Consider the following 27,377-nt stretch of genomic DNA (forward strand, 5'->3'; position numbering starts at 1 on the left):
TGGCGCGAAGCTATTAACAAGGAACTTTCTGGTCTCATTGCCCTCAACACCTGGGACCTTGTACCGATTGCTTCGATTCCTGCCGCCGCCAATATTATGCACTGCCACTTCGTATTTGCAATCAAGCGCAAGGCTGACGGTTCAATCGACAAGTTCAAGGCACGCCTTGTCGCCGACGGCAACACTCAGAAGCATGGTGTCGACTTCAATCGCGTCTTCGCCACCGTCGTCAAGGCCCTTACTATCCGGCTCGTACTCGCCATCGCCGCCGCCCGTGATTACAATTTGACTTCTCTCGATATTCGGCAGGCTTATTTACAGGCGACCATTGACGAGGATCTGTACATGCGCGTTCCTCCAGGAGTCAACAGTGGCAACAACTCCCTCGTTTGCAAACTGCGGCGCAGCCTTTATGGACTCAAACAGGCAGGGCGAGAGTGGGGGCTACTCCTCACCTCCTTCCTCGTTTCCTGGGGATTCGTTCGCTCGACCATCGACGTGTGGCCGTGGCGTTATCTCTGTCGAACACCTCCCCGGCGTCGTGATGCTCGCCGACCTGCTCACGAAGGCTGCCTCGCGGGCCATCTTTACTGGCCTTATCAAGCAGCTTGACGACTTTCATGCCCTCTGAATTTGTTTGTCCCTCGCGCCCCGCACTCGGGCCAGGAGGGGCTGTTCCCGGGCATTCACACTATGTTCGGGAGATAATTTGGCGATTATATCCATAAGGGATTTCATCCCTTATTGGATTGGAGATTCGTGTTTTGGTTCCGGTTTTGGGTAAAACGTATACAGCGAACGCGATGCGGCCGCCTGGCTTCCTGCTTCTATGCGCGAGCTACGGCGTGACCGCTATCGTTCAGCCTATTTTTGCGATCGGTTCGACCTCCTCGCGAGCGAGTGGGAACAGAAGCAGCGAGCCCTCCCCGTTCCGCGGCGGTGCGCCGCGTGCGCTGAGATTCGGCCGGAATGGATGACGACGCTCAAGTGCGTCGACCGCAGCCCTCCACTGCGCGCCGCGCCTGCGCTCCCCACCCTTTTGCGCAGCAACACCTTAAACTTTTCAGGCCCTCCAAATTCGGGTCGGAGCGTAGCGGAGTGGGCCCCGAGTTTGAAAAAAGGCGACGGACGCTTGCGTCCTAGCCTCCAACAACGCCTCCCCGGCGCAGAGGGGCCCCCGGAGGGATGCGCAACCGCTCCACGCCACGCCGCTTGCGGCGGTCCTCTTCCCAGCTCCGCTGAGGGCGCGTGCGTTATTCTTTTGGCCTCGGCGTCGGACACACACGTTGCTCCATCCACCTCCAACCATGTCGATCGGCATCCTGAGCCGCTTGAGAGGAGCCTGCTCGACACGGGTCGGCCTTAGCTCGGCTGCAGCGGCTGCGGCGGCGGTGGCGGCATCGGCGCTCGTGCAGCAGCAGCAAGTGCCGACTGCATGCGCGAGCGCCGACGTGCTGGTGATGAGTGGCGATTGCGGCGGGACCAACACTCGGCTGACGCTCTTCAAGGTGCCGGCCTCGCACAAGCTCGAGATGGGAAAGCCGCCCCCCGGCGAGGTGATATTCAGCAAGAAGTACCTCAACTCGTCGCACCTCAACTTCACCGACGTCTGCAAAGTTTTCCTGAAGGAGGCGGGCGACACGGTGCCCGCGACGTGCTGCCTCGCGTGCGCGGGCGCCATCAGTGACAACAAGGTGACCTTCACAAACGTGAAGGACGGCTGGACGATCGATGGCGCCCTCCTCGAGAAGGAGCTCGGCATCGGCCGGGTGAAGCTCATAAACGACTTTGAGGCGCAGGGCTATGGCCTGCTCACGCTGAGCCAGGACGAAAAGGTCGAGCAGCAACCGCACACACGCGCCACCATGCACGCGCGCCATCGCCCACCACCGCCGCCGCCAGCACCCACAGCACACACCTCACGCCGCCGCCGCCGCCGCCCAAACTCGTCACCTCGGCCACGCCACTGCCGCAGGTCAACCTCAACGGCGGAGTGCCAAAGCCGGGCGCTCCGATCGCGTGCCTCGGCGCGGGCACGGGGCTGGGCGAGTGCTACCTCACCGCCGACGCGAGCGGCCGGTAACGCAGCGACTGCTCCCTTCTGCCGAGCTGTGGGGCAGCGTCTCTTCACACGTGGAGCTGTGAACAGGTACACTTGCTTCCCCTCGGAGGGCGGGCACGCCGAGTGCGCGCCTGCGCTGCTGCGGCTCCTCCCGCCGCGGCGCGCGCGAATCAACGCGTCACTCCATTCGTTCCTCAGGTACGCGCCGATCGACGACCTGACCCACGATTTGCGCGACTGGATGATGAACAAGTTCCTCTTCACCGGCGACAACAAGGGCCGCCACAAGGAGGACGGCGCCTCGGCCAGAGCTGTCCCTCACCACCTCCGGACCCTGCTGCAGGCTACTACAAGAAGGGCAAGCGCGTCTCGGTCGAGCGGGTCGTCTCAGGGCCTGGCCTCGCAAACATCTACGCCTTCCTGCGCGACCACTGGGCGATGGACTAGCCGAGATCGAGCCGAGATCTCAACCTAGCCTCAGGAGGCGCACCACCGCGCTCGCTCTGCCGCTCTCGCGTGCTCGCCGACTCGCGCGTGCTTCGCTCCCCACGCCGCCCGCGCGCGAGCAGGCCTTTGTCGACTTCCGCAACGAGTTTGTCGACCTCGAGTTTTCAGAGGCGCCATGGCACATGCAGGGCGCCATCGTCGCGCGCGGCGCAAAGTCGGGCGACATCATCTGCCGCAAGGCGAGAGTCTGGGCCTCCCCCGGCGGCTGCGGGAGAGGAGCCGAGACCCCCCGAGACCGGCCTGCGGAGTAGGCGGTCAAGATCTTCACGGAGAGCTATGGCAGCGAGGCGGGCGTCGCGGCGCTCAAGTGGATGCCCAAGGGCGGCCTGTACATCTCTGGAGGCATCGCGGCGAAGAACCCGGAGTGGATCAAGTCGGAGGCCTTCTACGACGCGTACAAGAACAAGGGCCGCCTCTCGCCGATGGTCGAGTCGGTGCCGCTCTACCTCGTCCTGACGGAGGACACGGGCGAACGCGGCGCCCTCTTCGTGGCCGTCGGCATGGTGGCCTAGTGTGGGGCATATTGAGCACGCGCGTGCTGGCATCAGGCTGCGCAGCGGTCGAGGAGAGAGCTGCGAGAGCCGAGAGGAGAGAATGGTCACCCGACCGACTCGTTCTAATGTATAGGATCTCTCTCTAGAAGAGCGGGCTGCGCCACTAGTACTGTATCTCTAGAAGACGCGGCCCCCAAAACCATTGTTTGTTTCAATCACATGACGAGAAGTGAAAGCGAGAGCTCAGGCTCGCTCACAGGCACGTGCGTGTGATCAGAGAACTGTAGCGCGCGCAGCCGCCGCGGGCGCCGGTCGCGAGAGAGTGCCCTGTCCACACGCAGGGAGACGGGAACGAAGGGGGCGCCTCTTCCCTCCTCTAGCCGTACGAGTACGTCCCCCCTCCTGACTGCAACCTCGACCCATCGAGGGGCGTCGCGCTCGGCCACGGCTCGTCGTGGCAAGCGCCCGAGTCGACACCGAGGTACGTGTTGTGGTCGAGCCAAGTGAGGCTCTTGCGCGGCAGCGACGAGGAGCAGAGCGGGTTCGGGTCCGAGGCGGTCGACGCGTCCTGCGCGGCGAGGGAGGAGAGGGGTCGCGTCGAAGGCAGCAGCGGCGAACGGCGCATCTCGGCATGTCTCGGCGCGTCTCGCGGAGCTGCAGCTCGCCTCCTCGCTAAAGACGCCCGAGCTGTTGCAGAAGAGCGCCTTGGCCGGGTCCGGATCCCCCGCCACCGGCAGCCACACCTCCTGGCCTGGATGGGCGTACTGCCTCCAGCCGCCCGCCGGGCACGGGATGCTGAGCTGCAGGCCGGTCGCCAGGAGGTTGGGCGCGTGCACCGCTGCATCGTGGCTGTTGACCACGCGCAGCAGCACGTTGGCGCGCTCGTCGAGGCCGGCGTCCACCAGGTCGGCGAACTGGCGGTCGCCCGCCATTGGGCTCGCAAAGGTGACGAGGAGCGGCGCCGCCGCCTCCGGCCGCTCGAAGAAGAGGTTGACCTCCGGCGGCGAGGGCGGCGGCGGCGGCGGCGGCGCGGGCGCCTCGGCGGTGGCGACGCAAGTGTGCACGTCAAAGGCGGGCATGGTTGCGGGGCACGGGTCCTGGTCGTCGCTGCAGGAGGGGCGGCCGAGGCAGCAAACGGTGGGGAGGAGGGGCTGGGGGCAGGAGAGGGCAAGAGAGGCGGGAGAGGCAACCTGCCCTGCTTGCAGCACGCGCCGCCCTGCCCACAAAAGGCTGGGCACGCGCCCGCCCCGCCGCACGCCGCCCAGCAGTCGCGCAGCGGCGGCGGGCGGCGCGGCTCGCCTGCGAGCGGGCGGCGGTGGCGGTCGGTCAGCGGTGGCCCTCGGCGCGCGAGCCGGCTGGAGGCGCGACGAGCGCCACCGTAGAGAGCGTCAGCAACAAAGAGGGAGGCGAGGGCACCGCCCGCGCTGTGCCCCGTCACAACCAGCCTGTATTGCGGGTGCTCCGACAGAGCCTGCACGGCCGCGGCCCACACGCGCCCCCGCAGCTTTGAGTATCCCAGCCCCCACCCGCGGTGAATCCAGGCGCCGCAGCCACCAAAGCGGTACTGCTCCGTCCAGCACTGAAGGTTGCGGCCCCACGCGCCGAGGTTGCCGTCGACCGAGCCGCGGAAGGCAACCACCACCCACTGCAGCGCCTCGTGCACCCCAACCAGCGCGAGGAACGAGCCGCCGTCCGATAACATCACCTTTGGGCGGCGGCTGAGGCCGAGCCCGCCACAGCGAGAGCAGTCCCACACCAGGAGGCGCTGCGGCGGGCAGAGGAGCGCGCCCGCGAGCGAGAGGAGGAGCGTGGCGTTGGAACCCTCCCACGTGGACCGCGCGAGCTCGGCGCGGTCGGGCGGCAGGACCGCCGCCTTTGCCACACACACTTCGCTGCTGTCGATAGCGCTGCCGCTGCGGCTGCGCCGATCGCGCGAGGGCGGCGGGCCATAATACTCGCTGCGCGTGAGCGGCGGTGTGTCGTCGTGTGACAAGGGCGGTGTGTCGTCACTGAAGGGCGGCGCGTCGTCACTGAAGCCGACAGGCCACTGCAGCACAACTGGAGACTGCAGGAACATGCCCCGCTCGCTCGGCGTGTTCACCGCCACCCGCGACGTTTGTGAGGCGAGAAGGAGCAGGGCTGTGAGGCCGAGGAGCGCCGCAGCGAGGACGAGGAACGGCGAACTGGCTAGGCGGCGAGGGGGCGGCGAGAGCATGCTACTGCAAGAGGCGATCCCGGGGGCCCAACCTGTCGCGAACCTGGGGCAAGCAAAAGCGAAGAAGCAAAAGAAGGCAAGTCGCAAAAAGAAATGCTCGCTATAAAGAGAAATGCTGCCAAGCTCGACTCTCCGCCTTCCCATCGAAGGCAATCGATCGTCTGGACGAATGCTCCGCCTTCTCGCTCTCGCGTGCCTCTCCTCGCTCGCGGCCGCGCTGACGCCCGCATCGGCGCCGAGGGCGCCGATCAGCCGCTCCCCACGCACGGCCGCGCCCGTGGCGCAGCAGTGGGCCACCGACCAGGGCTACCAGCAGCAGGGCTACCCGCAGCAGCAGGGCGGCTACCCGGACCAGCAGGGGTACCAGGAGCAAGGGTACCAGCAGCAGGGCCAGGGCTACGCGGCAGCTCCCGCCCCCTTCGACAACCAGCCGCAGGGCCTGCCCTTTGGCTGGGTGTCTGGCGTGGACGAGGCGCGGCACGCCCAGCGCGGTGGATGCGGCTGTTGCCCGGCTCGGGACGTGGGGATGCGGAGACGTGCCCCCCCCCCCCCCCTGCCCCGACCCGCTCTGCCCAGACGCGTGCCCTCCTTCCCCAAAGGCGAGCGGCATGACGTACTACTACAACGAGCAGACGGGACAGTCGCAGTGGGAGCCTCCTCCGGGGGCGGCGGCGGGGGCGGGGGCGGCGGGCTACGGCGGCGGCCAGTTCGCCGCGGCGGGCACCTGGCAGGTGTGCAACGCCGCGGGCACCTGCTTTGTCGTCCGGCCGGGCGAGGTGACAACACGCCTTAGCTGCTGCGCGGCGGACCTCCCACCGCCTCCCACACCTCGGCCCACGCGAGAGAGAGAGGGGCCGCCTCGCACGACTTGATGCGCGAGAGAGACCGGTACACGCTGCGCCGAGAGCACTCTCTTGCTCGCGCCAGTGGCTCTGTCGAGGGCCCTATTGTGATCCGTGCCTCCCCCACTCACCCCCCCCCCCCTCTCAGGACCACATCATCGGCCGCAACGACCTCCCTGTGCCGAAGAACACGATCTCGCGCTCGCAGTGCCAGATCCAGGTCTCGGCCGACGGCACCGCAAAGGTGATGTCGTGTGGCAAGCCGGAGACGGGCTACGCGTCGGGCGGCCGGCCGTGGGAGTTTCTGCGCTGCTACGAGTCGCGGCAGCTGCAGAACGGCGACCTGATCAGCCTCGACAAGAACGACTTGGAGAGCGCGATGTTCACGTGCTACGTCTCTTAGCCGCCAACTGGCGGCGCCCGGCGCACGCGGGGCGTGCGCTGGGGCAACATGAAAGGCTTGCTGCTGTGTCGGGGTGGTAGAGGGGGAGGCTCGTGACAGAAGCCGCTCTCCTCTGCCGCGTGAAGTGGAGTTGTGTCGCTATCGGGCGCTGCGTGGTGTCGTCGTCGTTTGGAGTTGCCGGCGTCGGGGCGCCGCGCACGCATGAACTGCTGGCCATGTCGAGACGTTCTTGGGGGGGTGTCTTGTCGTATAGAGAGTAGCGCGCAGCGGCACCACCGCGCGCGGCGCGGGCGCCGGGAGCGCGGGGGGGGTTGTTGCACGAGTATATGGGACAAAAGCGTCGAAAATGTCCCAAAAAAGCGTGTCTCGAGTTTGTGGCAGCTCCGGAGCCAGCGCGGGCTGCCAGGACGCACCGCTCGCGCGTTCGGCACACTCGGTGGACCCCACCGAGTGTGCCGAACCAGCTGGAGTGAGTAGGCTCGATGCCGCGCTCGCTGTGGAGCTGCCACAAACTCGCCGCCGAGCGTGCCACCGACGGCGTCCCGGCGGAGGTGATGGAGTGTGAGACCTGAGGCTGCGGAGGTGACGCCTGAGGTACCGGTCCGTGCACAGCGACTCAGCCGGCGACCGCCACGGGCTCAGACGAGACTTGTCGACTCGTTCCAGCTCAGCTTCACCGTGGTCCTCGGGCGTCTGTCGACGTCAGGACCACCCATACAGCTCGCGGGTTTGAGGTCGCAAGAGCCAAGGTGGTGGCGTTTGGACATCCCAACCATCACACAAGACAGCCTGTAGGTGATGGCGGGACGGCGCAGTGTTTGTGGCACTCGGCAGTAGGCACCCGCGGCACGGCCCCGCTGTCGGCTCTCGCGGGCTGCGGAACCGGCCCCAGAAGGGGACGGTCCGGGCGAGTGTGGCAGCTCCTGCGCTAGTATGGGCACCCTCTATTATAGCACTACTGATCCTGGTCATTAGAGCTGCCAGGGATAGCGTCAGGAGCTGGTAGGAGTCAAAGCCCCTCATATTTGAGACATCGTGTCCCATATACTCGTGCAACAACCCGGGGGCGGTGTGGCCGCGCGCGCGCCCGGTTCTCCGGTGTCGCGGTGTGGTCTCTGGTCGGCGGAGAGCGCGTCAATGTGGTTGTCGGTGTTTCGGCCTTCCTACAGTTTCCCCCGTATAGAGTCTTAATATTGATAATTCGCCAATTCGACGAGGTCGAGAGGAGATGCGAGATCAGAGATGCGGCGAGAGCTTTCTCTCCACGGAGACGAAATAAATAAATAAAAACGGACACCTCTCTACTGTGAGATGGGTAAAAAGGAACAGGTCCCCGCCCTTGCGATCTTTGTGCAGGGTTCTTTGTGGGTGTGGTCGGCGACTAGCCGGGGTCGTCCTCCCGATGGGGACTAGCATTAGCCGTCTTCCACATGGTCCCTCGGGTCCCTGCTGCTCCTAATCTCTTCGTACATCCTCCTGCTGATCTCCGCAAAGTCCTGCTCCCTCCCTCGTCTCGCCCTGCGCGTCTGCTCCAACTCTCCCCCGTCGTCTGCCCTGCGTCGTCTGGCGACGGGTCCTCCATAGTCGGTCGAGGTCGCCGCCCTCCTCGTGCCTCTTCCCAACGTTCCCTCGGCGGCCGATGCCGTCTGGTCCGACTCCGCCGTCCCCGGGTCTGACCTGCCCTCGTCTGCACTAGCTTCTGCTTCGTCCTCACCGGCGTCTCTCCTCTTCCCTCTCCCCTTCTTGTATGCTTTGCACATCGCGTCGATTCCTTTTCGCGTGAGCACCACCCTGAAGCCCGCCCAGCAGCTGAACCGCTCCCTAAGTCGAAGGAGCATCATCAGTCTCACCCACTTTGCTCGCTGCCCACTGTCTCCGCTCCCTCCCGCTTGAGCCGCCGTCGCGGCCCTTGTTCGTCCCACTGGCTGCTGGCCTGTCTGCACGTTATCTCCGTTATCCCTCCTCCTCCGCGACTCCCTCAAGGCCGGCCGGGCCTCCTTCCACCCAGCGAAGAGCTTCCTCAGCCACTCGATGTGTTCCTCTCTCTTCATTATGCGCGCCGTAGCCTCATCATTGAGCTGGATCCACCTCTGCACCGCTCCCGTCGCCGCCTCGGCCACGACTTGCAAGTTCCTCGTGACCCCGGTGCCAAGGTCCCTTCGGTTCTTCTCCGAGAGGTCATCTACCAGTGCTGGCAACACCCCCCTGACTGCGGGAGCTAGCGCATCGTACCCGTCCTCATCCAGCACCCTATAGCGTGAGCCCTTCAGCGCAGCGACATGCGCCATCCTCAGCGTCTTCAGCGTATCCTTGGAGTCGGGTGCCGCCTGTGCCACTTTGCTGATCGCCGTCCCTGTCTGCGCTCGCGCTACTCTGAGGAACCATCTGGCCTGCTCCCTATTCCCCAGGCAGGCGCCGCTAAGCACGTGCGCCATTGTCGCTCTAGGCGGGTTCTCATCTTCCTCGGTCCATTGCTGCGCGGCTTTCCGCACGATCGGACACAGCGGGTCCCGCTTTAGCGCTGCCCTCCTCGCCGCGTCCCTCGCGGCCTTACAGACGAGGCAGCCCCTGAGTTCGCTCCTTGTGGCGGCGCCCGGGATCTCTCTCCCCGCCTCTCCCCGCATGATCCTCTCGTGGTGCGTTCCGTGTGGCACCCCCGCCTGCTGCCGCACCCGCGCTCCCATGACAGTCTTTGTCACCACGTTATGATCATCCACATCGGCGAATTCAATCTCGCGCTCGCCGTGTTGATCCTTGATCCGCTGGCGCTTGTCCCATTTGTGTCTCGTCGTTCCCCTGACCACATCGCTCCACAGCGGCCCCGTCACCCCTGCCGTGTGCGATCCCGCCGTGAGTCCCTCGCCGAGCCGTCCTCGCACCCACTCGTTCGTGTGGCCGCGTGTGGCGTAATAGGTCCTCCGTTCCAGTACGTCTCCCCTCCACTCTCCGTCTGCCGTCCTCTGGCGGTCCGTGTACAGGCACGGGCGTGTCCTCACTGCTTCACGGATGACGGCGGTGGCATCCTCAATCTCGCTGGCCCCCATGTATGCCGTCGCCGCGGCGTCGGCGTAGGCGTTGCTAGCGCACCCCGCGTGGCTCGGTACCCACAGGAACGTGACGGATTCGAGCTGAGCGCGATATCTGCATATCCCCTCTAATGCCGCTCCTCGATCTTTTTTCGTTTGTACGCGGTGCTGGCTTACCTGCGTAAGATGGCAACGGCGGAGGATGCGGCGGACAGGAGGTTGCCCATCATGACCTGCGTCCCGTTTCTGTCGGACAGCGCCCGTGTCCCGACCTCAAATTCGTCCCACCGCAGTAGGAAGCGCGTAAGCGGATCCTCCTGGAGTTCGGCGTCTCTTACCCACGCGCCACGGAGACGAGGTGGCAGAGGCTAGTTCCAATTCACTCTCTGACACGCTGTCGCTCGAATCTTGAAAACGTCCAACGGAGCTCCGTGTTGCTCCCTGCGCCATCCCCCGCGCTCCCTGCGGCCATGGTCGATGATCCTAGTATGAGAGGTCATCTGGCTACCGCGAGAGCGACCCAGCTCGTCGATGTCGTCCGATGATGGTGCCTCAAAGTCAGCCTTCGGAGGCTATCGTGGGGTCGAGCCGGCAGTAGCCGCGACATGTGGTTCCACCACCCCTCGTAGGCTTTGCCTCTGCTCGCCACCGTTCCCAGGCTGCCTAATGGGATGAAAAGGAAGGCTGGGCGAGCGTATAGAAGCGTGCTCGACCTTGTCGTGGCAGCCTGCACGGCAGCGCTGGCAGGCGCGATGAGCGTCGTGCCACCTGACCGGAGACGGGTCGCAGGCGTCGTACCGAGCGCGTCGAAACCATGTACTGATGACATGTGCTCTGCACGGGCGAGTCACGTCGGCGTCAAAGGAGCGACGTGCGACCTGTCAGAGCTTGATCTCCGATCTCAGCGGCGTCGAGTCGTCTCCGGCGCGCGACAAAGGTACCTCCCCAGGATCGCAGCTGCCTCTGGAAGGCACCGAGAGGGGTACGAAATGGCGCAAATCAAGAGATTGTGTAATTGAGCTGTGCCACTGTGAAATGGAACTAGCCAGAGCCAGACACGAGGCACAAGCCACCTCGAGACAGAGGCAGCGCCGCCGGAGCGCAGCTCGAGCTAGAGCGCAGGGTTCCAACTCAGTCGCGCTCCCAATACGTGCATCACTTTTGTGACAGGTCTCAGACTTTGAGCGGCCATATCTCGGTAACTATTGAAAACTCTTCGGATTTGGAACGGGCGCCGGAAAAACGGACACCTCTCTACTGTGAGATGGGTAAAAAGGAACAGGTCCCCGCCCTTGCGATCTTTGTGCAGGGTTCTTTGTGGGTGTGGTCGGCGACTAGCCGGGGTCGTCCTCCCGATGGGGGACTAGCACTCTAGCCGTCTTCCACATGGTCCCTCGGGTCCCTGCTGCTCCTAATCTCTTCGTACATCCTCCTGCTGATCTCCGCAAAGTCCTGCTCCCTCCCTCGTCTCGCCCTGCGCGTCTGCTCCGCCTCACCGTCTTCTGCCCTGCGTCGTCTGGCGACGGGTCCTCCATAGTCGGTCGAGGTCGCCGCCCTCCTTGTGCCTCTTCCCAGCGTTCCCTCGGCGGCCGATGCCGTCTGCTCCGGCTCCCCAGTCCCCGGGTCTGCCCTGCTCTCGTCTGCGCTAGTGATGCACGTATTGCGTTGGGAGCGCGACTGAACTTTTTCCGGGGTATGGTATGGTAGTTGGTACGCTCGGCCAAAACCCACCTCTTGGAAGACCTGCTTGGGGTATGGTAGGGCTAGCCTTGGGCGGTCAGGACCATACCCCGGGAAAAAAACTAAAAAGTTGCTGTTTCGTAGTTGGAACCGAGACTGATGATGCTCCTTCGACTTAGGGAGCGGTTCCGCTGCTGGGCGAGCTTCAGGGTGGTGCTCACGCGAAAAGGAATCGACGCAATGTACAAAGCATACAAGAAGAGGAGAAAGAAGAGGAGAGGCGCCAGTGATGACGAAACAGAAGCTAGTGCAGACGAGGGCAGGTCAGACCCGGGGACGGCGGAGGCGGACCAGACGGCATCGACCGCCGAGGGAACGTTGGGAAGAGGCACGAGGAGGGCGGCGACCACAACCGACGACTATGGAGGACCCGCCGCCAGACGACGCAGGGCAGAAGACGGTGAGGCGGAGCAGTCGCGCAGGGCGAGACGAGGGAGGGAGCAGGACGTTGCGGAGATCAGCAGGAGGATGTACGAAGAGATTAGGAGCAGCAGAGACCCGAGGGACCATGTGGAAGACGGCTAGTGCTAGTCCCCCATCGGGAGGACGACCCCGGCTAGTCGCCGACCACACCCACAAAGAACCCTGCACAAAGATCGCAAGGGCGGGGACCTGTTCCTTTTTACCCATCTCCTAGTAGAGGTGTACGTTTTATTTATTTATTTATTTAGTTGGAACCCCCAGACGCCAGAGGGGTGAGATTTCGCCAAAAACGAAAAAGCAACTCCGCTCATTGTGCTTTTCTTGGGGGGCGCTGTCCTGTCTAGAGACCCCCTACCTCAGTTAAGAGTAACACCGGACCACGACGCACGAGTGTGTCCCGCTGCCCCCCGTAGCCCCGTTCCTGGTCAAAATACACGGCTCCAGGACAACCGACGGGGTCGGCCCCAACGCCCTCTCTTGGCCGGGGTACAGCGGGAGCCGACAGCTGCGCCTGCGGTGTTGCTCCCGCGGCGGATGTGACCGCGATGTGTGGCAAGCCTCTTCTCATGCAACCTCTAGCATGCAACGTACCTATACCACCAGGCGATGGCGGGGGCCGGCGAGTCGCCGCTGTCGCGAGCCGCGTGCTCCAGTCGCCCGCCCCCCTCTCCCGAGATGAGCGCGCCAATTAGCCCATCTCCGCGGGACCCATCGTCAGTCCGCGAGGGCCCGCAGCTGCCAGCGCGCGAGGCTGCCGCTCGGCCCCTTGCCGCCTGGGCCGGCCTGCTGGTCGAGGTGCTGGTCGAGGTGCTGGTCGAGGTGCTGGTCGAGCAAGCCTCGCGACCCCATCACCTCGAGGAGGAGGCGCACCTGTGGGGCAACAGGAGGAGGCGCGCCTGTGGGTGAGGGAGGCGAGGTGCCGAGGGAGGCGAGGTGCCGAGGAGGCGCTCGAGGTCCGAGCCGAGGCCAAAGCATCCCTCGAGCGGTGTGCGTGCCCCGCTCGCTGGCGAGGCCGACGCTTGGTCGAGGCTGGGCCGAGGCTGGGCCGAGGTTTGAGCGCGCCCGCTCGCAGTCGAGGCCGCCCACGCGCTCCGTGAGTTGCTCGAGCGAGGCGGGGCCGCTCTCCTGCTTGCGCGGCGGTGAAGAGCTGGCCGGCGGCGCGAGAGGCAGGGCGGGCCGGGACAGCAGGGCGGGGCGGGGCAAGAGGGCAAAGTGGGGCGGGGCACGGTAGGGCAGGGGCGGGGCAGGGCGGGGCAGGGGGCAGGGGGCGGGGCGGGGAAGGGAGGGGCGACACTTTAGCGAGCGCCGCGTGCAGCGCGAGCAGCTGGGTCGCTCCGACGCCCGTGCGAAAGACGGACGGGAACTCCTGCGGGGGCATGCGGCGGCCGAGTCATGGACGCGTCGTGGACGTGCCCGAGCGGACGATGTGGGCGGGAGAGGGCCTCGAGCAGCAGCGGCGGCGCGGCGACGAGCGGAGCCGGCGGGCCAGCCTCCCCGGCGGGCGGCGGGGAGTGGTTGGGCGCGGGCGAGGCGATCATCCTCGGGAAGGAGACGCGCCTGGTCACAGCGCGAGGCGTGAAGAGACGCGCGCACGAGCCCGCCCCCTCCCTCGACCCGGGGGACCTCCCGGTGGCAGTCACGCGGGGCGAGACCGAGCGGGCAGGCTTGGAAGCGCTAGCGGGCCGGGCATGTCTGGCGGCGCTGAGCGGGGGGCGGCTGCGGCTCGGCCGAGGCGCGCTCTTCGGCGCTTCGCACGCGCGCCTAGACGGCAAGCTGGCGGCGAGTCGAGGACGCGCCCCTCCCTCTCTCTCCCCTTCGCCCTCTCCCCCGCGCGCGCCTCGCCGCCGCCGCCGCCCTCGCCGGCGTGCTGCGCAGCACGCGCGACGGCGGGGTCTGCCTGGCTGGTGGAGAAGCGGCGGGGCGTGGCCCGGTCGGCAGCCCCGTCTCCTCCTCCCACGCCGCCTCGAGGGCACCCGCCGCTGCTCCCGCGTCCTCGCCGCCCGCCTCCGCCTGGTCGACCGCCGCCTCGCCCTCTTCCGCCTGGTCGGCCTTGGCGGGCGGGCGCTTGGTCGAGCGGGGCGGCGAGCGGATCACGGGAGTCGCCTCGCTCGAGCAGGCGCTGCTCGAGCGCGACCTGCGGTGCGGGCGAGGAGTGCGGCCGTGGAGAGGCGTCGGGAGGCGGCTCGCCCCAGCCCCAATCCCCAGGCCGCGCCTTGCGCCCGAGTGCGTCATCGCGCGCGAGAGGCGGCGGATGCTGAGGGGCGGCGTGCGCGCGAAGCCTGCGGACGTGTCAGCGGGACGTGTCAGCGGGACGTGTCAGCGGGACATGTCAGCGGGGCGTGTCAGCGGGACGTGTCAGCGGGACGTGTCAGCGGGACATGTACATGTCAGCGGGGCGTGTCAGCGGGACGAGTGAGGGCGAGGTGGGACGGGAGAGGGGCGAGCAGGGCGGGGTGAGAGGAGCGGGGTGGGCGAGGGGCGGAGGTGGGCGTCTCGCGCCCGGCGTGAGGAGCAGGTCGCTCTCCGCGCTCAAGCGGCCGGCGGAGGGACCTATCCAAAAGGCTGCGAAGAGCGTCATGGCGAGGTCCACTGCAGGCGCTGGAGGGGTCGGCGGCGGCGCCGGCGGAGGAGGGCTGAGCGGCGCGGCGGATGGAGCGCGGTGGCGAGCCTGTTCACGCCCGGCGGCGTGAGTGGACGCCCCTCCACGACTCGGGCTGCAGCTGCGGCGAGCCGAGGTTCGGCGTGCTCTCCGACGAAGCCGAGGAGAGGGGCGCGGCGAGAGGCGTGTCTCCGACCCCGCCGGCGCCCCTCCGGCCGCCGACCGCGAGCCTCCGCGTCGAGCGGGGCGGGGACGTCTCCATGGTCGGAGTGTCCATCGACCGGCGGCCTCCTCCTCCGCCGCCTCCGCCTCCGCCTTCTCCTCCTCCGCCACCGGCCGGGGTCGTGTGTGGTGCAGCGGCGGGGTGGGCCGCCGAGGGCGGGGGCGCGCCTTCGTGCGCCGCCTCCTCCTCCGCAACGAGCGGCGTCGTCGGGGCGAGTGGCGGTTCGGCTGCCGCCTCCGCCCGCTCCTCCGATGCCTGCTCCTCTGGGCCATCGCCGCCGTCGCCGCCGTCGCCAACCTCCGCCGCCGCCGGCTCAGCCGCTGTGGCCGCGCTCGGGAGCGGCTGTGGCTCGACGTCCACGGCGGGCGGCGGCTCAGCCTCGCCCGCGCACGCATCAGTCGCATCCGCTCGCGGCGCCTCGCCGGGTGGGTGGGATGCGGACGGTGTGGTTGTGGTGTCCGGCTTGAGACGGGTGCTTCTGCGCCGCGGCGGCTGCTCGAGGATGCTCTCGCGCCGCCGGCCGGGCGTCTTTGGCCTTGGCGGCGGCGCGACGGCCTTGGGGGCGGGCTTGCGCATGCACGGCATCTGCGCCAGCGGCGGCTGGCCTGCCCGCGGCCGGCGGCTTGTCGGAGGGCCGGCGGCGTTGCGGGGCGGTGGCGCCGGAATGGAAGACTGTCGCCGGCCGCGAGTGTTTGCAGCGGGGCCACTTCGCAGCGTGGCAGCGTGCTGGCGCGCTGCGAGCAGCCACGTTGCCTGCGGCAGGGTGGGTGGGCCCGTGAGAGACGGCCGCCGGTCCGGACGAAAGCGGCGCACGAGGCGCACCAGCTCGTCGAATTCGGGCAGCCCGAGCAGCGACTGGCCGAGAGCTCCGTCCGGCGTCGCCCCGTGCAGCAGGTCGCACAAACTCGCGGCGGAGGATTGGAATCGGTGGATCATGCTCATGGGCGGCAGGTGGGGTTGGGGTTCAAGAAGAGCGAGAAAAAGAATTCCGGTCGGTGCGGACGCCCAGCCAGGTCGCTGCACGCGGGGGCGACAGTGATGCCATCCGGGGCTGCGAGTCCAGCGAGGGCAAATAGAGCAGCGCCATTCAGAGCGCCGTGGCCAGGCCGTGGCCCCGTTGTTAGATCAGAGAGAGATTTTCAATACCAAACAACTCTAACACGCACACGTCATTTGGGGCCTGGAGCCCTGTTCACGCGCGCGCGAGGCGTGCAGACAGGGTTGCCAGGTGAGAGCGAATGGCGCGGTTCACGCCTCGCACAACAGAGAGAGAGATGCGCTCTGCATGCTCACTGCATGGTGGGACATAAAAGAGAGCGAGTACTTGGGCGAGTAGGCTGTGCGGTCAGCCGTTTAACGTTTGTGTTGTTTCGCTCTGCGAAACCCGGCGGCCAAGCCAGATCTTTTCTTTTTTTATCCCGGCGAGCTGAGCAGTTGCAGGCGGAGGCGCGTTTTAAGTATCTACCCACGGTGCCGGTGGCCAGGCCTGCACGCCTGGGGCGGCTGGCGCGGGGTCGGGGCCGGTCTGTGTCTGCCGTCGGAACAGCACAGCAGGAGCTGTGTGGAACAACTAGGTCAAAAAGCACAAAGGCTCAAAGCTGCCCCAAAACACTGCCTGATCTTAGCTCGATAACCCTACTCGCAACAGACTCCCCCTTCTTCCCTCGCCGAACTTCCCTTCACACATCACAGTCGTGCGGTAAGAACATTCGTTGGTACTCTCACACGCGCGCCCCCTCCTTCACCACGCCCAGCTCCTGGAGCGCCGCCGTGTGCAGCGGCAGCGGGTCGGGCCGCCCCTCCGCGAGTGCCCGCTGGCTGATCTTGTGGAACCAGCCGTTGCGCCACTCAAACTCCTTGACTGCCGTCGGGAAGTGCGCCACCGACCGGCCGTATGCGGCGAGCCGCTCGAAGGCGCCGGGCTCCAGCCGCACGCCCAGCGCCGCCTCGCCCGCCGCGCAGAGCTCGTCGACCAGCGCTCTGAGCTGGCTGGCGTGCGCGCTCTCCACCTGAGCGAGGGATAGGCCCGGCGCGGTTTCCGCGCGGCGCGGCTGGAGCCAGAGGCAGTGGCGTGTCTCACAGCGCTCACCTCGCCGACCGTGACTCCTCCGTGCAGCGCGCCCGTCACCATGAAGGCGCAGATCCACACGTGCTTCTCGAGCATCGCCTTGGTGTACTCGTCGCCCTGCTTGACGTGGCAAGTCAGCCCGCCGCCGGCGAGCCGCGCCCGGAACGCCTCGGCCCATCGCCCCTTCGCTGTGGTGAGGCCGTCCGGGTTGGTGTCGGTGATGCCGTCGATGGGAGGCTCTCCCAGCTTGGCGACTGCGAGGTACAGCAGTACCTGCGTTGCGTCGGGTAGCCCCTGCTCCTCGAGGAACTCGCCGAGCATGCCGTTCTGCAGGAAGACCAGATCCTGCCGCCGCTCCGGTGGCGTGGCCGCCACCACGCCAGCGAGGTCGTCGTTGCGCGTCGTCACGTAGATTGGACCGGAGGCGGGTGCGGCTGGGAAGGCGTCGCCTCGCCGCAGCACAACGTCTCCCTCGACGCCGAGCTCCTTGAGCGCCGAGCCGATCCTGCCACCTCCGACGATGATCGAGGGCACGTCCCCGCCGGCCATGCGAGCGCCGCGGCCGGCACGCGGCGCGGCCGGCGACGGCGCAGAGCCAGCGAGGAGTGACAGTGCAGGCGGCAGCAGCAGGGCGAACATTCTGCTCCTATGGCTGCCGCGGGGCGGGAATTTCTCTTTTCGATCCCAGCCACCGACCGTCGCTCGTGCCACCGTCGCTCGTAGAGCGCGTCTCGATGGCGCCATAGCGTCGAACACCCTCCCGCGGTCGTGAGGCAGGGGGCGGGGTCAGAGCCGAGAGGAGCGTGAATGGGAGAAGGACAGCGTCCCCATCTGCACGAGCAGGATCTTGGATACTGACTCATATGCGAAAAAATTGTTCTTGGGGCACAGGAGATCGCAGATCCGCGACAGCGAGTCGCAGTCGCAGAGAGTCGGACCGGGACCGCGATCGGACCGGGACCGCGACAGCGATCGCATGCTGCCTGCGCTTCTTCTGTCTGTCTCCTTCAGCAGCGGCCTCCGCCCCGCGTCGCGAGCCGGCTCGTGTCGAGCGGCCGCAGTCTGCCAGGACTCGAGCGAGATCTCCGTGCTGCAGCAGATGTCGGCCGCGTTCTGGGAGGGCAAGCGGGCGCAGCTGCGGGCCGAGTCCGAGGCGCGGCTGCGCGAGATGGACGAGTTCGTCGCGCGCGAGCAGGCGCTCGCCGGCGCGGCGCTCGGGGCGGGCGCTCCCTCCTCGGCCGGCTCCCTCGAGGCCGAGCAGCTCAAGATTGACCTGGCGGCCGAGCGGGAGCGCGTGCGCCAGCTCGAGCTCGCGCTTGCGCAGCAGCAAGTCGACTCGGAGCACGCGCTGCAGCAAGTGTCGGCCTACTGGGTCGCGAAGCTCGACGACGCGCGCGCCCAGCTGCCTCCCGCCGCCACGACCGCCGGCCAGCCTGGCAGCGCCGCGCCCGCCGAGGCTGCGCCCGCCGTGCTGGACCTGGTGCCGCAGAGCCTGCCGGAGGTGCGCGAGGACATGACGCTGCGAGAGCTGCGTGCCCATCTGCTGAGCTACGGCCTCTCCACCACCGGCCTCAAGTCGGAGCTGCGCGCGCGCCTCCAGCGGGCGCCGCCCAGCAACAGCCCCGCCGCCCTGTCCTCTGCCCCGGCCCTGACTCCAGCTCTCAAGGCTGTCGGCCGTCGAGCCTGTGGCATTGCAACACGCGCGCGGGCGGACGGACGAGGCGCCCCCGCCCGCGCACACCGACCGCCCCTTCCCCCTCCCGCCTGCGCGGCAGGCCATGATGGACGACCGGCTCAAGCACCTCGCCTGGGACCCGGAGACCCTCTCGTGGGCCGCCCCGGCCGCCTGAGGCCGCGCCCTCCCTCGCCGCCTCCTGCCGCCTCCTGCCGCTCGGGGCTGCGCGTGCCCGCGGAAGCCGCCGGTCTGTCCCGGCTCCGCGTCGCAGACGCGTTTCTCTCCCCGGGCGCTGCTGCGCGGGCACAAGGGCGGCACTGCATGCGTTGGCGCAGAGGAAACGATTCCGGTCTTCCGCTCGCCCTCTCGTATTTGGCTTATACTAGAGCGTATTAACTACGTGACTTAGTGAAAGTAGAAAGATCTTATTTCTCTCTTCGTTCCCCCCCCCGATGGTTCCCCTTTTCCGCCTTCGAGGCTCTCGAGCCGAAGAAACAAATGGGCCACAACGGTCCCATTCGCCCAGAAAGAAAGAAAGAAAACAGACAACCCAAGGGAGGGATGGGAGGTCGCCACGCCGCCACAACACAAGAAAGAAAGAAAGAAACCGGACACCCCGAGCCATTAAAAAAGAAAGAAAGAAGACAGACAAACCCAAACGTGAAACGAGGGATGGGGGAGGAGACAGGGACCACACCACACCTGCACGAGCAGGATTTTGAAAGGACGATCAGGGGCACAGCGCACAGCGGCTGACCGCACAGGTGGGGCTCTCCTGGTCCTGCTCCTGACAAGGGACACGAGTCACGACAGGCTCGGCGCTCGCAGCGCGGTGCCAGGTGCACGGTGGACTCCCAACTCCACTGGCGGTCTCATCTCAGTCTAGCGACCTGCCTCCAGCTTCTCACTGGCAGTCTCTCGCAACCACAGGCACACTGAGTGAAAGAAAGAAAGAAAACAGACACGCCAAGGGAGGGATGGGAGGACGGCACGCCGCCACCACACAGGGATTTTAAAGAAAGAAAGAAAGAAAACGGACAACCCAAGGGAGGGATTTTAAAAGAAAGAAAGAAAGAAAACACACAACCCAAGGGAGGGATGGGAGAACGGCACGCCGCCACCACACAGGGATTTTAAGGAGAGGAGTGTGGTGCGCTAGCCGTCGCCCACCCTGGGGAGTCTGCCTCTTCGTATCTCTTTTCGCAGTCTCAGGGATTTTAAAGAAAAGAAAGAAAACAGACAACCCAAGGGAGGGATGGGAGGACGGCACGCCGCCACCACACAGGGATTTCAAGGAGAGGTGTGTGGTGCGCTATCCGTCGCCCACCCTAGGGAGTCTGCCTCTTCCTATCTCTCTTCGCAGTCTCTCGCCGATTCTCGCTGCAACCTTCATGCCAAACACACTGAGTGAGCGCAGACTGGAATTCTTTTACTGAGTACCAAAAGCTCACCAAAACGCGGCCGCCGTACCTTGGCTCCAGCCCAAAAAACCTCTGAGTGTCGGAACCGCCTGATCGCTGCAGTCGCCTCAGGATGTCAGAGCGCTGCTTCACCGCGCCTGATCTCCACAAGATCGGCGTACTGATGCCACTGACTGACAACGGCGACCCTCAGCACTGGAAGGCGATGGCCTGCGCCGCACTGCTCGCCGTCGCCCACTTCAACGCTCGCGACGGCAGCGTGGTGCCGGCCTTCTCACAATCTTCCGGCGTCTCGAGCCTCGCTTTCAACCTCTCCGCCCGACTATACGACACCGCCTACACACCAAACGGTGCTGTCGAGGCTTTCCGAGTGGCGCAGGATGCGGGAAGCGCCGGGCTCGTCGGTCCGTACCGCTCTGCAAGCAGCATCTCCCTATATCCGCGCGGCGACTTCCTCGACCTACCGCTCGTGTCGTACGGCTCCACGTCCGTTGTCCTCTCAAACAAGCCCGCCTTCTCCCGCACCGTCCCGACTGACGAGGACTCTGCGGCGGTTGTGGTGAGCGCGATTGGCGGCTTCGGCTGGCGAAACTTCAACATCGTTCACGTCAATGACGCCTGGGGTAGTCCGTACGCGCAGCTCATCGCGGCGCGCGCAGCAGCCTGCGGCCTCAACCCGCCTCTAAAGATCAAGTTCGAATATGATGACGAGCAATCTGCGCGTGAAGCTGTCCGGACGCTCAGCAAGCAGCCGCAAACCATCGTCGTGCTTCTCGCCTTTGTCAACGACCTGCCCGGTATATTCAACGAGGCGGACGCTCTTGGCCTGTTGAGCGGCTCGCACGCCTGGATCGGCTCCCGCTCCTTCTCGCCCGCCTCGGTCAATGCTCTGGTCGACGCCGGCCGGATCTCCAACACCACACGAGACAAGCTCGAGGGGATGCTGCAGGCAGGCCACGCGCCAAACACCGAGAGCTTCGGGCTCTTCAAGCAGTCCTTCGCCCGCCTCTCCCCAAAGGAGTGCGAGGCGCAATCTAGCCGAGATAGAGTCGAGATATAGCCGAGGTGTGCCGAGAGGTAGCCGAGGATATACGAGAGAGAGCCGAGATCGCTTCACCCTTCTCTCCCAGACGCAGTGGCGAGGGGATTGGGTGCTGGCCGCCTCTCTCACGCCTGTATCCGCGGACAGGCGATGGACCCGCAGCTCGGCGGGATGGAGCCCTCCACCTTTGCAGACCCGCCTGAAAACACGGCCTACGCCTTCGATGCCACCGCCACCGTCGCGCTTGCTCTGAGGGAGCAGAGGGAAGGCAACCTCACCTCCGCCAACCTCTCCACCGCAGAGCTGCTGAGGCGCGTCTCATTTGAGGGCGCGAGCGGCGCAGTCTCCTTCGGCGGGGAGGGGCACGGGGCGGGAGACCGCAATGTCGCGTCGCTATCGAGCGAGCTGCGCTCGTGGCGGCAGGAGGACGGGGCGGGCGAGCTCGACTACGTCCCGCTCCCGCTCGAGGCTGGCGCAAACCCGTGCTTCGCGACTCTGTCGCCCGAGGCGGCCGCGGGCATGGTCTGGCTTGGCGGAGGGTCGACACCGCCTCGCGACGCCATCCTCGTGGCGGAAGAGGAGGAGCGGAGGCGGCGCGACGAGGCGCAGGCACTGGTGTGGAAGCTCTGCGTCGGTGTCGGCGTGCCGGGCCTGCTCCTCCTCGCGTGCGGCGTGGCGCTGCTCTTCTACTCCTTTCGGCTGCAGAGCCGGAGGAAGCAGCTGCTGTGGCGCCACAGCCGACTGCCCCTCCGCTTCTCGCACACCGCGCCCGGCGGCAAGTGCCTCCTCCTCTAACGCCCTCCGCGTCGGTGCGAGGCGCCACTCTCTCTCAGCAGCTCTGCCTGTGAGCAGGTACCACCTCTTCTCTTCTCTTCTCTTCTCTTCTCTTCTCTTCTCTTCTCACCAGCTCTGCCTGTGAGCAGGTACCATCTCTTCCTCTCGCACACGTGGCTGAGCGGCCAGGACCAGGCGCTGCACCGTGGCCCAGCGGCGGCCGTGCAGCACGCGGGTCCCTCGACGCGCCTCCTGCCCCCTCTGCCACGCCAGGTGCACCTGATCAAGCGGCGGCTGAGCACGCTCGCACCCGGCATGGACATCTTCCTCGACGTCGACAACCTGCAGGAGTTCGGCAGCCTCGCCGACGAGGTCGCCGCGTCCGACGTGGTCCTCCTCTTCCTCTCGCGCGGCTACTTCGCCTCAAAGGCGTGATGCGAGTAGAGGAGGCTCATGTCTCGGCCCCCCTCGGCCCCTCTCGGCTCCTCTCGGCTCCTCTCGACCCTCCCTCTCTCCCAGGCGTGCGCCATCGAGTACGAGGCGGCCGTCCGACTCGGAAAGCCGCTCATACTCGTCCACGAGGCGAACGAGAACAAGGGCGCGGCCTGCCGCTGCAGCGTGCGAGGGCAACCGTGACACGACTGTCTGACCGCATGCCGTGGCTGCATTAGGCGGCCTGCCGCTGCAGCAGGCGAGGCGCGACTGCCCCGAGGCGATCCGCGACGAAATCTTTGGAACGAGCCGACCGGTCGTGTCGTGGCAGCGCTCCGACGCCTTCCAGCAGGTCGCGCTCAAGCGCATCGTCGCCGAGGCCCTCCTCGCGTCCGCCTGCGCTGCCCGGCCATCGATTCGTTGAGTAACAGTTTACAACCAATAGGTGCTCGTCGCGTGCGGCTGCGACCTCCCGCGCTCTGACTTGCGTGTCGCTCGCCGCAGCTCCGACGACGCCACAGCCACCCCCCTCGCGTCACTCCGCAGCACTCCGCATGCAGCACGCCGCAGCACGCCGCACGACGCAGCGGCCGAAGCCACAGCCGTTTCTCGCTCCGCCGCGTCCCCCTCCGCCGCTCCCTCCGCTGCCTCCGGCCCTGCTCGCATCGAGGAGGAGGAGGTGGAGAGCGGGGCGCTTGGAGGCCGTGGAGGCGTTGTGGCGATCGGCACGCTCCTCGGCGTCTCCTCTGCTGGCGCCGGCAGTGGCGCCGCCGCCTCGAGGGCGGACGCGGGGAGCGTGACAGCCAGTGGTATCGTTGATCATCGGTCATTAGGCGCCTCCTCTGCTGGCGCCGGGCGCCGCTCTCTCCCTGCACCCAAAGAGACGCGTCCCGTGCCCGGCAGTGGCGGCGGTGCCTCGAGGTGGACGAGGGGGCTGTGGCACAGCAGCCGCGCCTCGGGCGAGGAGGCCGCGGCGGGTGGCAGGCTCGGCGGAGGGAAGGGCGGGCGGGGCGGCATCTCAGGCATCTCGTTGGGGAGCGACGCGCTGTACTTGCACACGGAGGCGCGGCTGGCGGCGAGGCTGCAGGGCGGGCGGCTCGTCCTCGCTTTCTCGCGCCACAACCCGGGCGCGCGCGAGATCGCGCTCGAGGTCGCGTCGCTGGTGGCTGGCTGCAGCGCCGCGGAGTGGCCTCTGGCTGGACCTCTGGACGGGCGGGTGGTGCCGCTCTTGCTGCTCGACGCGACGACGTTTGGCGGAGACTGCGGCGAGGACCTCGCCGACGACGTGCGGCAGTGGTGCGCGCAGGTCGCCGCGTCGCGCGAGCCGCCGCAGGAGGAGTGCAGCGCCGTCGCCCTCCGCCCCTCCTTCTCCAGCTCGCTGGGCGGCTCGTCGCGCAGGAGCGGCGGCGGGCGCGCCGCGTCGCCGAAGCGGCGCAACTCGCTCTCGCGCCGCCCCTCCCTCTCGCGCTTGCCGAGCCTCTCCTGCGCCCGCGGGCCGGTCGAGCCGCCCCTCCTCCTCCACGCCGCCCTCGCCGAGGAGACTCGCGGCTGCCCCGTCAGGAGAGGCATCCCACGAGCTGCTCACCAGCTAAAAATCGCTGTTATAGGAGGGCGGCTGCCCCTTCGAGGAGGTGATGCAGCGCACGCCGACCGACCTCGTGCACGCGTCCCTCTTCACGCAGATCGCGCTGCCGTGGTTCGAGCAGCCCGACTTCAGAAAGGCGGCGCTGGTCGCGCTCTCGCAGGAGCTCGACCAGCGAAGCCTCGCCGCCTGAGCCGGGACAACGCGGCGGGCCGTTTACAGCTGCGGTGTCCGGCTCCTCAGACCGCATATTTGCATACTCGTACAGGTCTTGAGGCCGTATTAGCCTCAACATTTCTACGTGTGAGTGGGCTCTTGTATCTGAGCAAGTGCATGCGACAATAGCGCCACATGTACATGTCAGGCGTTGCGTACGGACGTGTGGAAGTCGGAATGTGTATAAAGTACGTATTTGTGGAGGCCGAAGCCGACGGATACCTTTTTTTTCGCACTTGGAGCACTCTCTTGGAGCGTCGTGCGGTCATCTTCATCAGCCTCACACGACACACACCCACAGCGCACACAGGGCCTCACGCTCAGCGCTCAGGGACGGGGAGGGAGCTATGAAGCGCGCATCCCCAGGACCAGAGGTCCCCGCGGCCGGATGATCGGGATCGACCTAGACCTAGTCTAGAGCAAAAGTTCGCAAGCAAGGGGCCAAAATATAAAGACACCGGTATCCGAGGCGTCGCTCGTGCTTAGCGGGTTCTTTTTCGCACGACACTGGGCGAGGGAGTCGCATAATACGAGCGTCATCTTGTAGTGAACAGGCCGAGTTTGCGGTTTGAGCGCCCAGCGCAGACCGACCGACCGCAGGGGGGTCCGGTCGACGGCCGCGGAAGACCGCAGACCGGAGGGGGGGTCCGGTCGGTCGGAGCACAGACCGAGGGGGCGGGGGGGGGGTCGGTCGGGTTGGCTCGAGGGTCACACACACCGCACACCGACGCTCGCCGCAGCTGTGAATAAATTACTATCTCGAAAACTAGAGACCAAGCGCCCTCTCCCCGTCTAATCACTCCTCGTCGTCCGAGTGGCTGAGCTCGAGACCGAGACGCTCAGAGCCGCTTGAGCGCGGCCAGAGCTTGTACAAAGCGACGGCAAGCAGGACCAGGCCTGCGACTGCGTAGATGCTCCACATACATGTGTGGGGTCGGGCTTGCTCGGGCCTCGGCGAAGAAGTCTCCTTGGCGCTTGGCTGCGTAACTAGTTTTCAGAGTGAAAACCGGCGATTTCGAAGCGCCCGTGGCGGTTCGCGAGAAGGAGGGAGACAGAGCGTTTGAGGGGGCTCACGGCAAGGACACCGACCGAGGGGGGGGTCGGTCGTCACGCAGACCACCGACCGGCGGGGGGGTCCCCACGAACTAGGGGGGGTAAAAGAAAGAAAACGGACAACCCAAGGGAGGGGTGGGAGGAACTAGGGGGGTAATAAAATAAATAAATAAAACGGACACACCAAACAAGGGGTGGGAGAAGGACAGGGTCCCCACCTGCGCGAGCAGGATCTTGTAAGGACGATCAGGGACACAGGGGAACGGGAGCGGGGAGCGCATCGCGACCCGGAGGGGGGCTGGCTGGGCAGGGTTCACCCACACGACAGGGTCCAGGGATTCCCCTCTCGTATAGGACAAAGTTGCACCCGGCGGCACGGGGGCAGGCGCGGGCCTCCTACTGGTTGCGCTCTCCTAGTTCTCCTGCTACTGACAAAAGGGACAGCGACAGGTTCGCAGGCGCCGGCAAAATTCTTTTCGCTCGCCCGCCCCAAGCGACCACTTTTGCCTGCAACCGCTCTGGTCTATGGCGAGCCCGCGCCTCCTCGCGCTCCTCGTCGTTGGCTATTACGGCTCCTCTACTCTCAACTCGGTTCTCACAAAGCAGATCCTGACCAGCTTCCCTCGGCCGCTCACGGTGACGCTCTGGCAGCAGCTTTTCTCTTCGCTCTACTCAGTCCTCCACTTCCGCGTCACCACTGGCCGATGGCTCGACCTGCAGCGCCACGCCAGGAGGGTCATGCCCGTCGCCGTGGCGCTCGTGATTGCTCTCGTTGCATACAGAGCAGCCTTGCTCCACGCGGCGGTGTCGTTCGCGCAGGTCGTGAAGACGCTGCAGCCGCTCTTCGCCGCGGGCGTCTGCGCCATCCTCCTCGGCGAGCGCACCCCGCCGATGCGGCTCGGGGCGCTGCTGCTCCTGGTCGCAGGCGTCGGCCTCGCCTCGGCAACCGAGGTCGCGCCTTCGTCTGGTTGGCCGGCGACATGTGCCCGTGCGCATGTCGCTGACCTGGCACACACCTGCCCGCAGGTGGACTTCCGGCTCGTCGGCTTCCTCCTCGCAGCGCTCTCGGCGCTGGCGCAGGCGGTGCATGCTGCACTCGCCAAGCAGTGCCTTGGCTCCAGCCGCGCCAGGCCTCTCTCGCCCGACAAGCGAGACAAGCCGCCCTCGGAGATGGAGCTCTTCGCCCTCGCCGCCGTCTACGCGACCGGCCTGCTAGCGCCCCTGTGGGCCGCGGTCGACCTGCCCTCTCGCGCGACACGGTACCGTCAGGACACGTCCGTGACACGTCCACGCCACGTCCAGGTCGATCTCCCGCGCGCCATGCGGCCCGACTACAGCACGGTGGGCCTGCTGCTGCTCAACGGCTGCTGCAACCTCGCCGACAAGCTGCTCTCCTTCTGGCTCCTCTGCTTGCTCGCCTCGCCCGTGTCTGCGGCGGTCGTGTCGGTCGTCAAACGGGTCATCATCGTCGCAGCGGCCGCGCTCTGGTCCGCCGCCTCCGCCGGCCTGGCCGCTTAGACGCCCTCCGGACTCACGCACCCAGCGTGAATAGGTTCGGCACCTCCATTAGCGCCTTGCACGCCTTTGGCGTCGCCACCGCGGCCGCCGGCGTGGGGCTTTATCAGCTGGCGCCCTCCGCCGCAAAGGCGCGCGATTCGGAGCTGGACGAGGAGGGGCAGCCGCTGGTGGCCTCGCCGGTCCTGCACTTGCAGGCGCCGCACTTGGGTCGCACCCCGCGGAGGCAGCAGCCGCTCCTCCCCGTGTGAGACAGAGAGAGGCCAAGACCACCCCGTAGTGTCAACGTGTTCTCAGAAAAAGTCAGCTAATCCCCTATAAAACGACGAGTCCCCGTCTCTCGCTCGCGTCTCGCTCTCGGGGTTTTGAAGAAGTTGCGTAAATTCTTATTTCTGAGCCCCGTGGGCGCTTGCGCGTAAAAGCCGTACGAGCCGGCATTCAGAGAGAGAGAGAGAGAGAAGTACGACATTCAAGGCCAACTTAAGTGACGGGAGAGTGACAGACGATGCAGAGGTAGTTATAAGCTGATCGTAAGGAGGCAGGTCACCTCGTTCCTGGAGGGAAGACGCCAAACTCGTCCAGAAAGAGAGGCGACCGGCGAGGGGGCACTCGGCGTGGCTGGCTGAGGCTCCCGGCAGCCGGTGCGGGTGGGCGCGGGCGGGCGGTCGGCGTCGACGGGTGCGCCGCCGCCGCCGCCGCCGCGATCGCGCCTCCAGCAAGGCACGAGGGCGCGCGCCTCGCCTCGAGCGGCGGCGTGGTGTTCCGCGAGGGAGCGGACGCCGCGAGGGGCGCCGGTCTGCGCCAGGGCGAGGCGACGTCCTCGTCGCCGTTGCCCTCCGCGCTGTGCGTGCACATGGGCCGCTCCGGCGGCGGGGCGGGGGAGCCGTCGTCCTCTGCCTCCCGCCCCTCCTCGCCCTGCCGCTCCTGTCCCCTCGCATGCAGCCCGCCCGCCGCGGCGCAGAGATCGGAGAGAGGGCGCGGTGGCGCACGGCGCGGCGGCAACGGTGGAGTCGACAACGGAGCGGGCGGCGGAGGCGGCGGAGCCAGGTGAACCCCCGCCTCCGC

At 66.6% G+C, this 27,377-nt stretch overlaps 9 protein-coding genes across 9 annotated transcripts; 5 read left to right on the forward strand and 4 right to left on the reverse strand.

Annotated features, from left to right (window-relative positions):
• Positions 1-1,460: 1,460 nt before the first annotated feature.
• Positions 1,461-3,188, forward strand: EMIHUDRAFT_454319 (hypothetical protein; the record flags this gene model as incomplete). Its single annotated transcript, XM_005792531.1, has 6 exons — positions 1,461-1,835; positions 1,976-2,079; positions 2,150-2,185; positions 2,261-2,375; positions 2,632-2,754; positions 2,821-3,188. 6 exons carry the CDS (start codon positions 1,461-1,463, stop codon positions 3,079-3,081), a joined length of 1,014 nt encoding a protein of 337 aa, XP_005792588.1. The 3' UTR covers positions 3,082-3,188.
• Positions 3,189-3,278: 90 nt separating this feature from the next.
• Positions 3,279-5,296, reverse strand: EMIHUDRAFT_454320 (hypothetical protein; the record flags this gene model as incomplete). The annotated part of the gene is made up of 6 exons (XM_005792532.1): positions 4,441-5,296; positions 4,254-4,279; positions 4,128-4,160; positions 3,744-4,031; positions 3,477-3,631; positions 3,279-3,390 (listed from the first exon to the last, which is right to left on the reverse strand). Exons 1-6 carry the CDS (start codon positions 5,276-5,278, stop codon positions 3,279-3,281), a joined length of 1,452 nt encoding a protein of 483 aa, XP_005792589.1. The 5' UTR covers positions 5,279-5,296.
• Positions 5,297-5,432: 136 nt separating this feature from the next.
• On the forward strand, positions 5,433-7,845 carry EMIHUDRAFT_466583 (hypothetical protein; the record flags this gene model as incomplete). Its single annotated transcript, XM_005792533.1, has 5 exons — positions 5,433-5,750; positions 5,878-6,054; positions 6,269-6,828; positions 7,587-7,702; positions 7,816-7,845. Coding segments are annotated over 3 exons (830 nt in total), but the record flags the coding sequence as incomplete, so codon positions are not given.
• Positions 7,846-7,938: 93 nt separating this feature from the next.
• EMIHUDRAFT_223031 (hypothetical protein) lies at positions 7,939-9,567 on the reverse strand (the record flags this gene model as incomplete). Its single annotated transcript, XM_005792534.1, has 1 exon — positions 7,939-9,567. One exon carries the CDS (start codon positions 9,565-9,567, stop codon positions 7,939-7,941), a length of 1,629 nt encoding a protein of 542 aa, XP_005792591.1.
• A 2,859-nt stretch (positions 9,568-12,426) lies between these two features.
• On the reverse strand, positions 12,427-15,476 carry EMIHUDRAFT_466584 (hypothetical protein; the record flags this gene model as incomplete). The annotated part of the gene is made up of 6 exons (XM_005792535.1): positions 12,427-12,582; positions 13,007-13,078; positions 13,591-13,991; positions 14,263-14,380; positions 14,832-15,287; positions 15,357-15,476. 6 exons carry the CDS (start codon positions 15,474-15,476, stop codon positions 12,427-12,429), a joined length of 1,323 nt encoding a protein of 440 aa, XP_005792592.1.
• A 658-nt stretch (positions 15,477-16,134) lies between these two features.
• Positions 16,135-17,238, reverse strand: EMIHUDRAFT_417407 (hypothetical protein). The gene is made up of 2 exons (XM_005792536.1): positions 16,624-17,238; positions 16,135-16,543 (listed from the first exon to the last, which is right to left on the reverse strand). The coding sequence occupies exons 1-2, from the start codon at positions 17,149-17,151 to the stop codon at positions 16,256-16,258; spliced, it is 816 nt and encodes a 271-aa protein (XP_005792593.1). The 5' UTR covers positions 17,152-17,238; the 3' UTR covers positions 16,135-16,255.
• Positions 17,239-17,678: 440 nt separating this feature from the next.
• On the forward strand, positions 17,679-18,562 carry EMIHUDRAFT_439754 (hypothetical protein). The gene is made up of 2 exons (XM_005792537.1): positions 17,679-18,201; positions 18,374-18,562. The coding sequence occupies exons 1-2, from the start codon at positions 17,702-17,704 to the stop codon at positions 18,450-18,452; spliced, it is 579 nt and encodes a 192-aa protein (XP_005792594.1). The 5' UTR covers positions 17,679-17,701; the 3' UTR covers positions 18,453-18,562.
• Positions 18,563-19,808: 1,246 nt separating this feature from the next.
• Positions 19,809-23,962, forward strand: EMIHUDRAFT_466586 (hypothetical protein; the record flags this gene model as incomplete). Its single annotated transcript, XM_005792538.1, has 6 exons — positions 19,809-20,725; positions 20,888-21,519; positions 21,664-21,886; positions 22,206-22,336; positions 22,868-23,444; positions 23,554-23,962. Coding segments are annotated over 6 exons (2,648 nt in total), but the record flags the coding sequence as incomplete, so codon positions are not given.
• Positions 23,963-25,322: 1,360 nt separating this feature from the next.
• Positions 25,323-26,563, forward strand: EMIHUDRAFT_223038 (hypothetical protein; the record flags this gene model as incomplete). Its single annotated transcript, XM_005792539.1, has 4 exons — positions 25,323-25,748; positions 25,824-26,030; positions 26,100-26,284; positions 26,350-26,563. The coding sequence occupies 4 exons, from the start codon at positions 25,323-25,325 to the stop codon at positions 26,561-26,563; spliced, it is 1,032 nt and encodes a 343-aa protein (XP_005792596.1).
• Positions 26,564-27,377: the final 814 nt, after the last annotated feature.

The sequence above is a fragment of the Emiliania huxleyi genome (genome assembly GCF_000372725.1).
Source record: "Emiliania huxleyi CCMP1516 unplaced genomic scaffold EMIHUscaffold_107, whole genome shotgun sequence".
Classification (NCBI taxonomy): domain Eukaryota; phylum Haptophyta; order Isochrysidales; family Noelaerhabdaceae; genus Emiliania; species Emiliania huxleyi.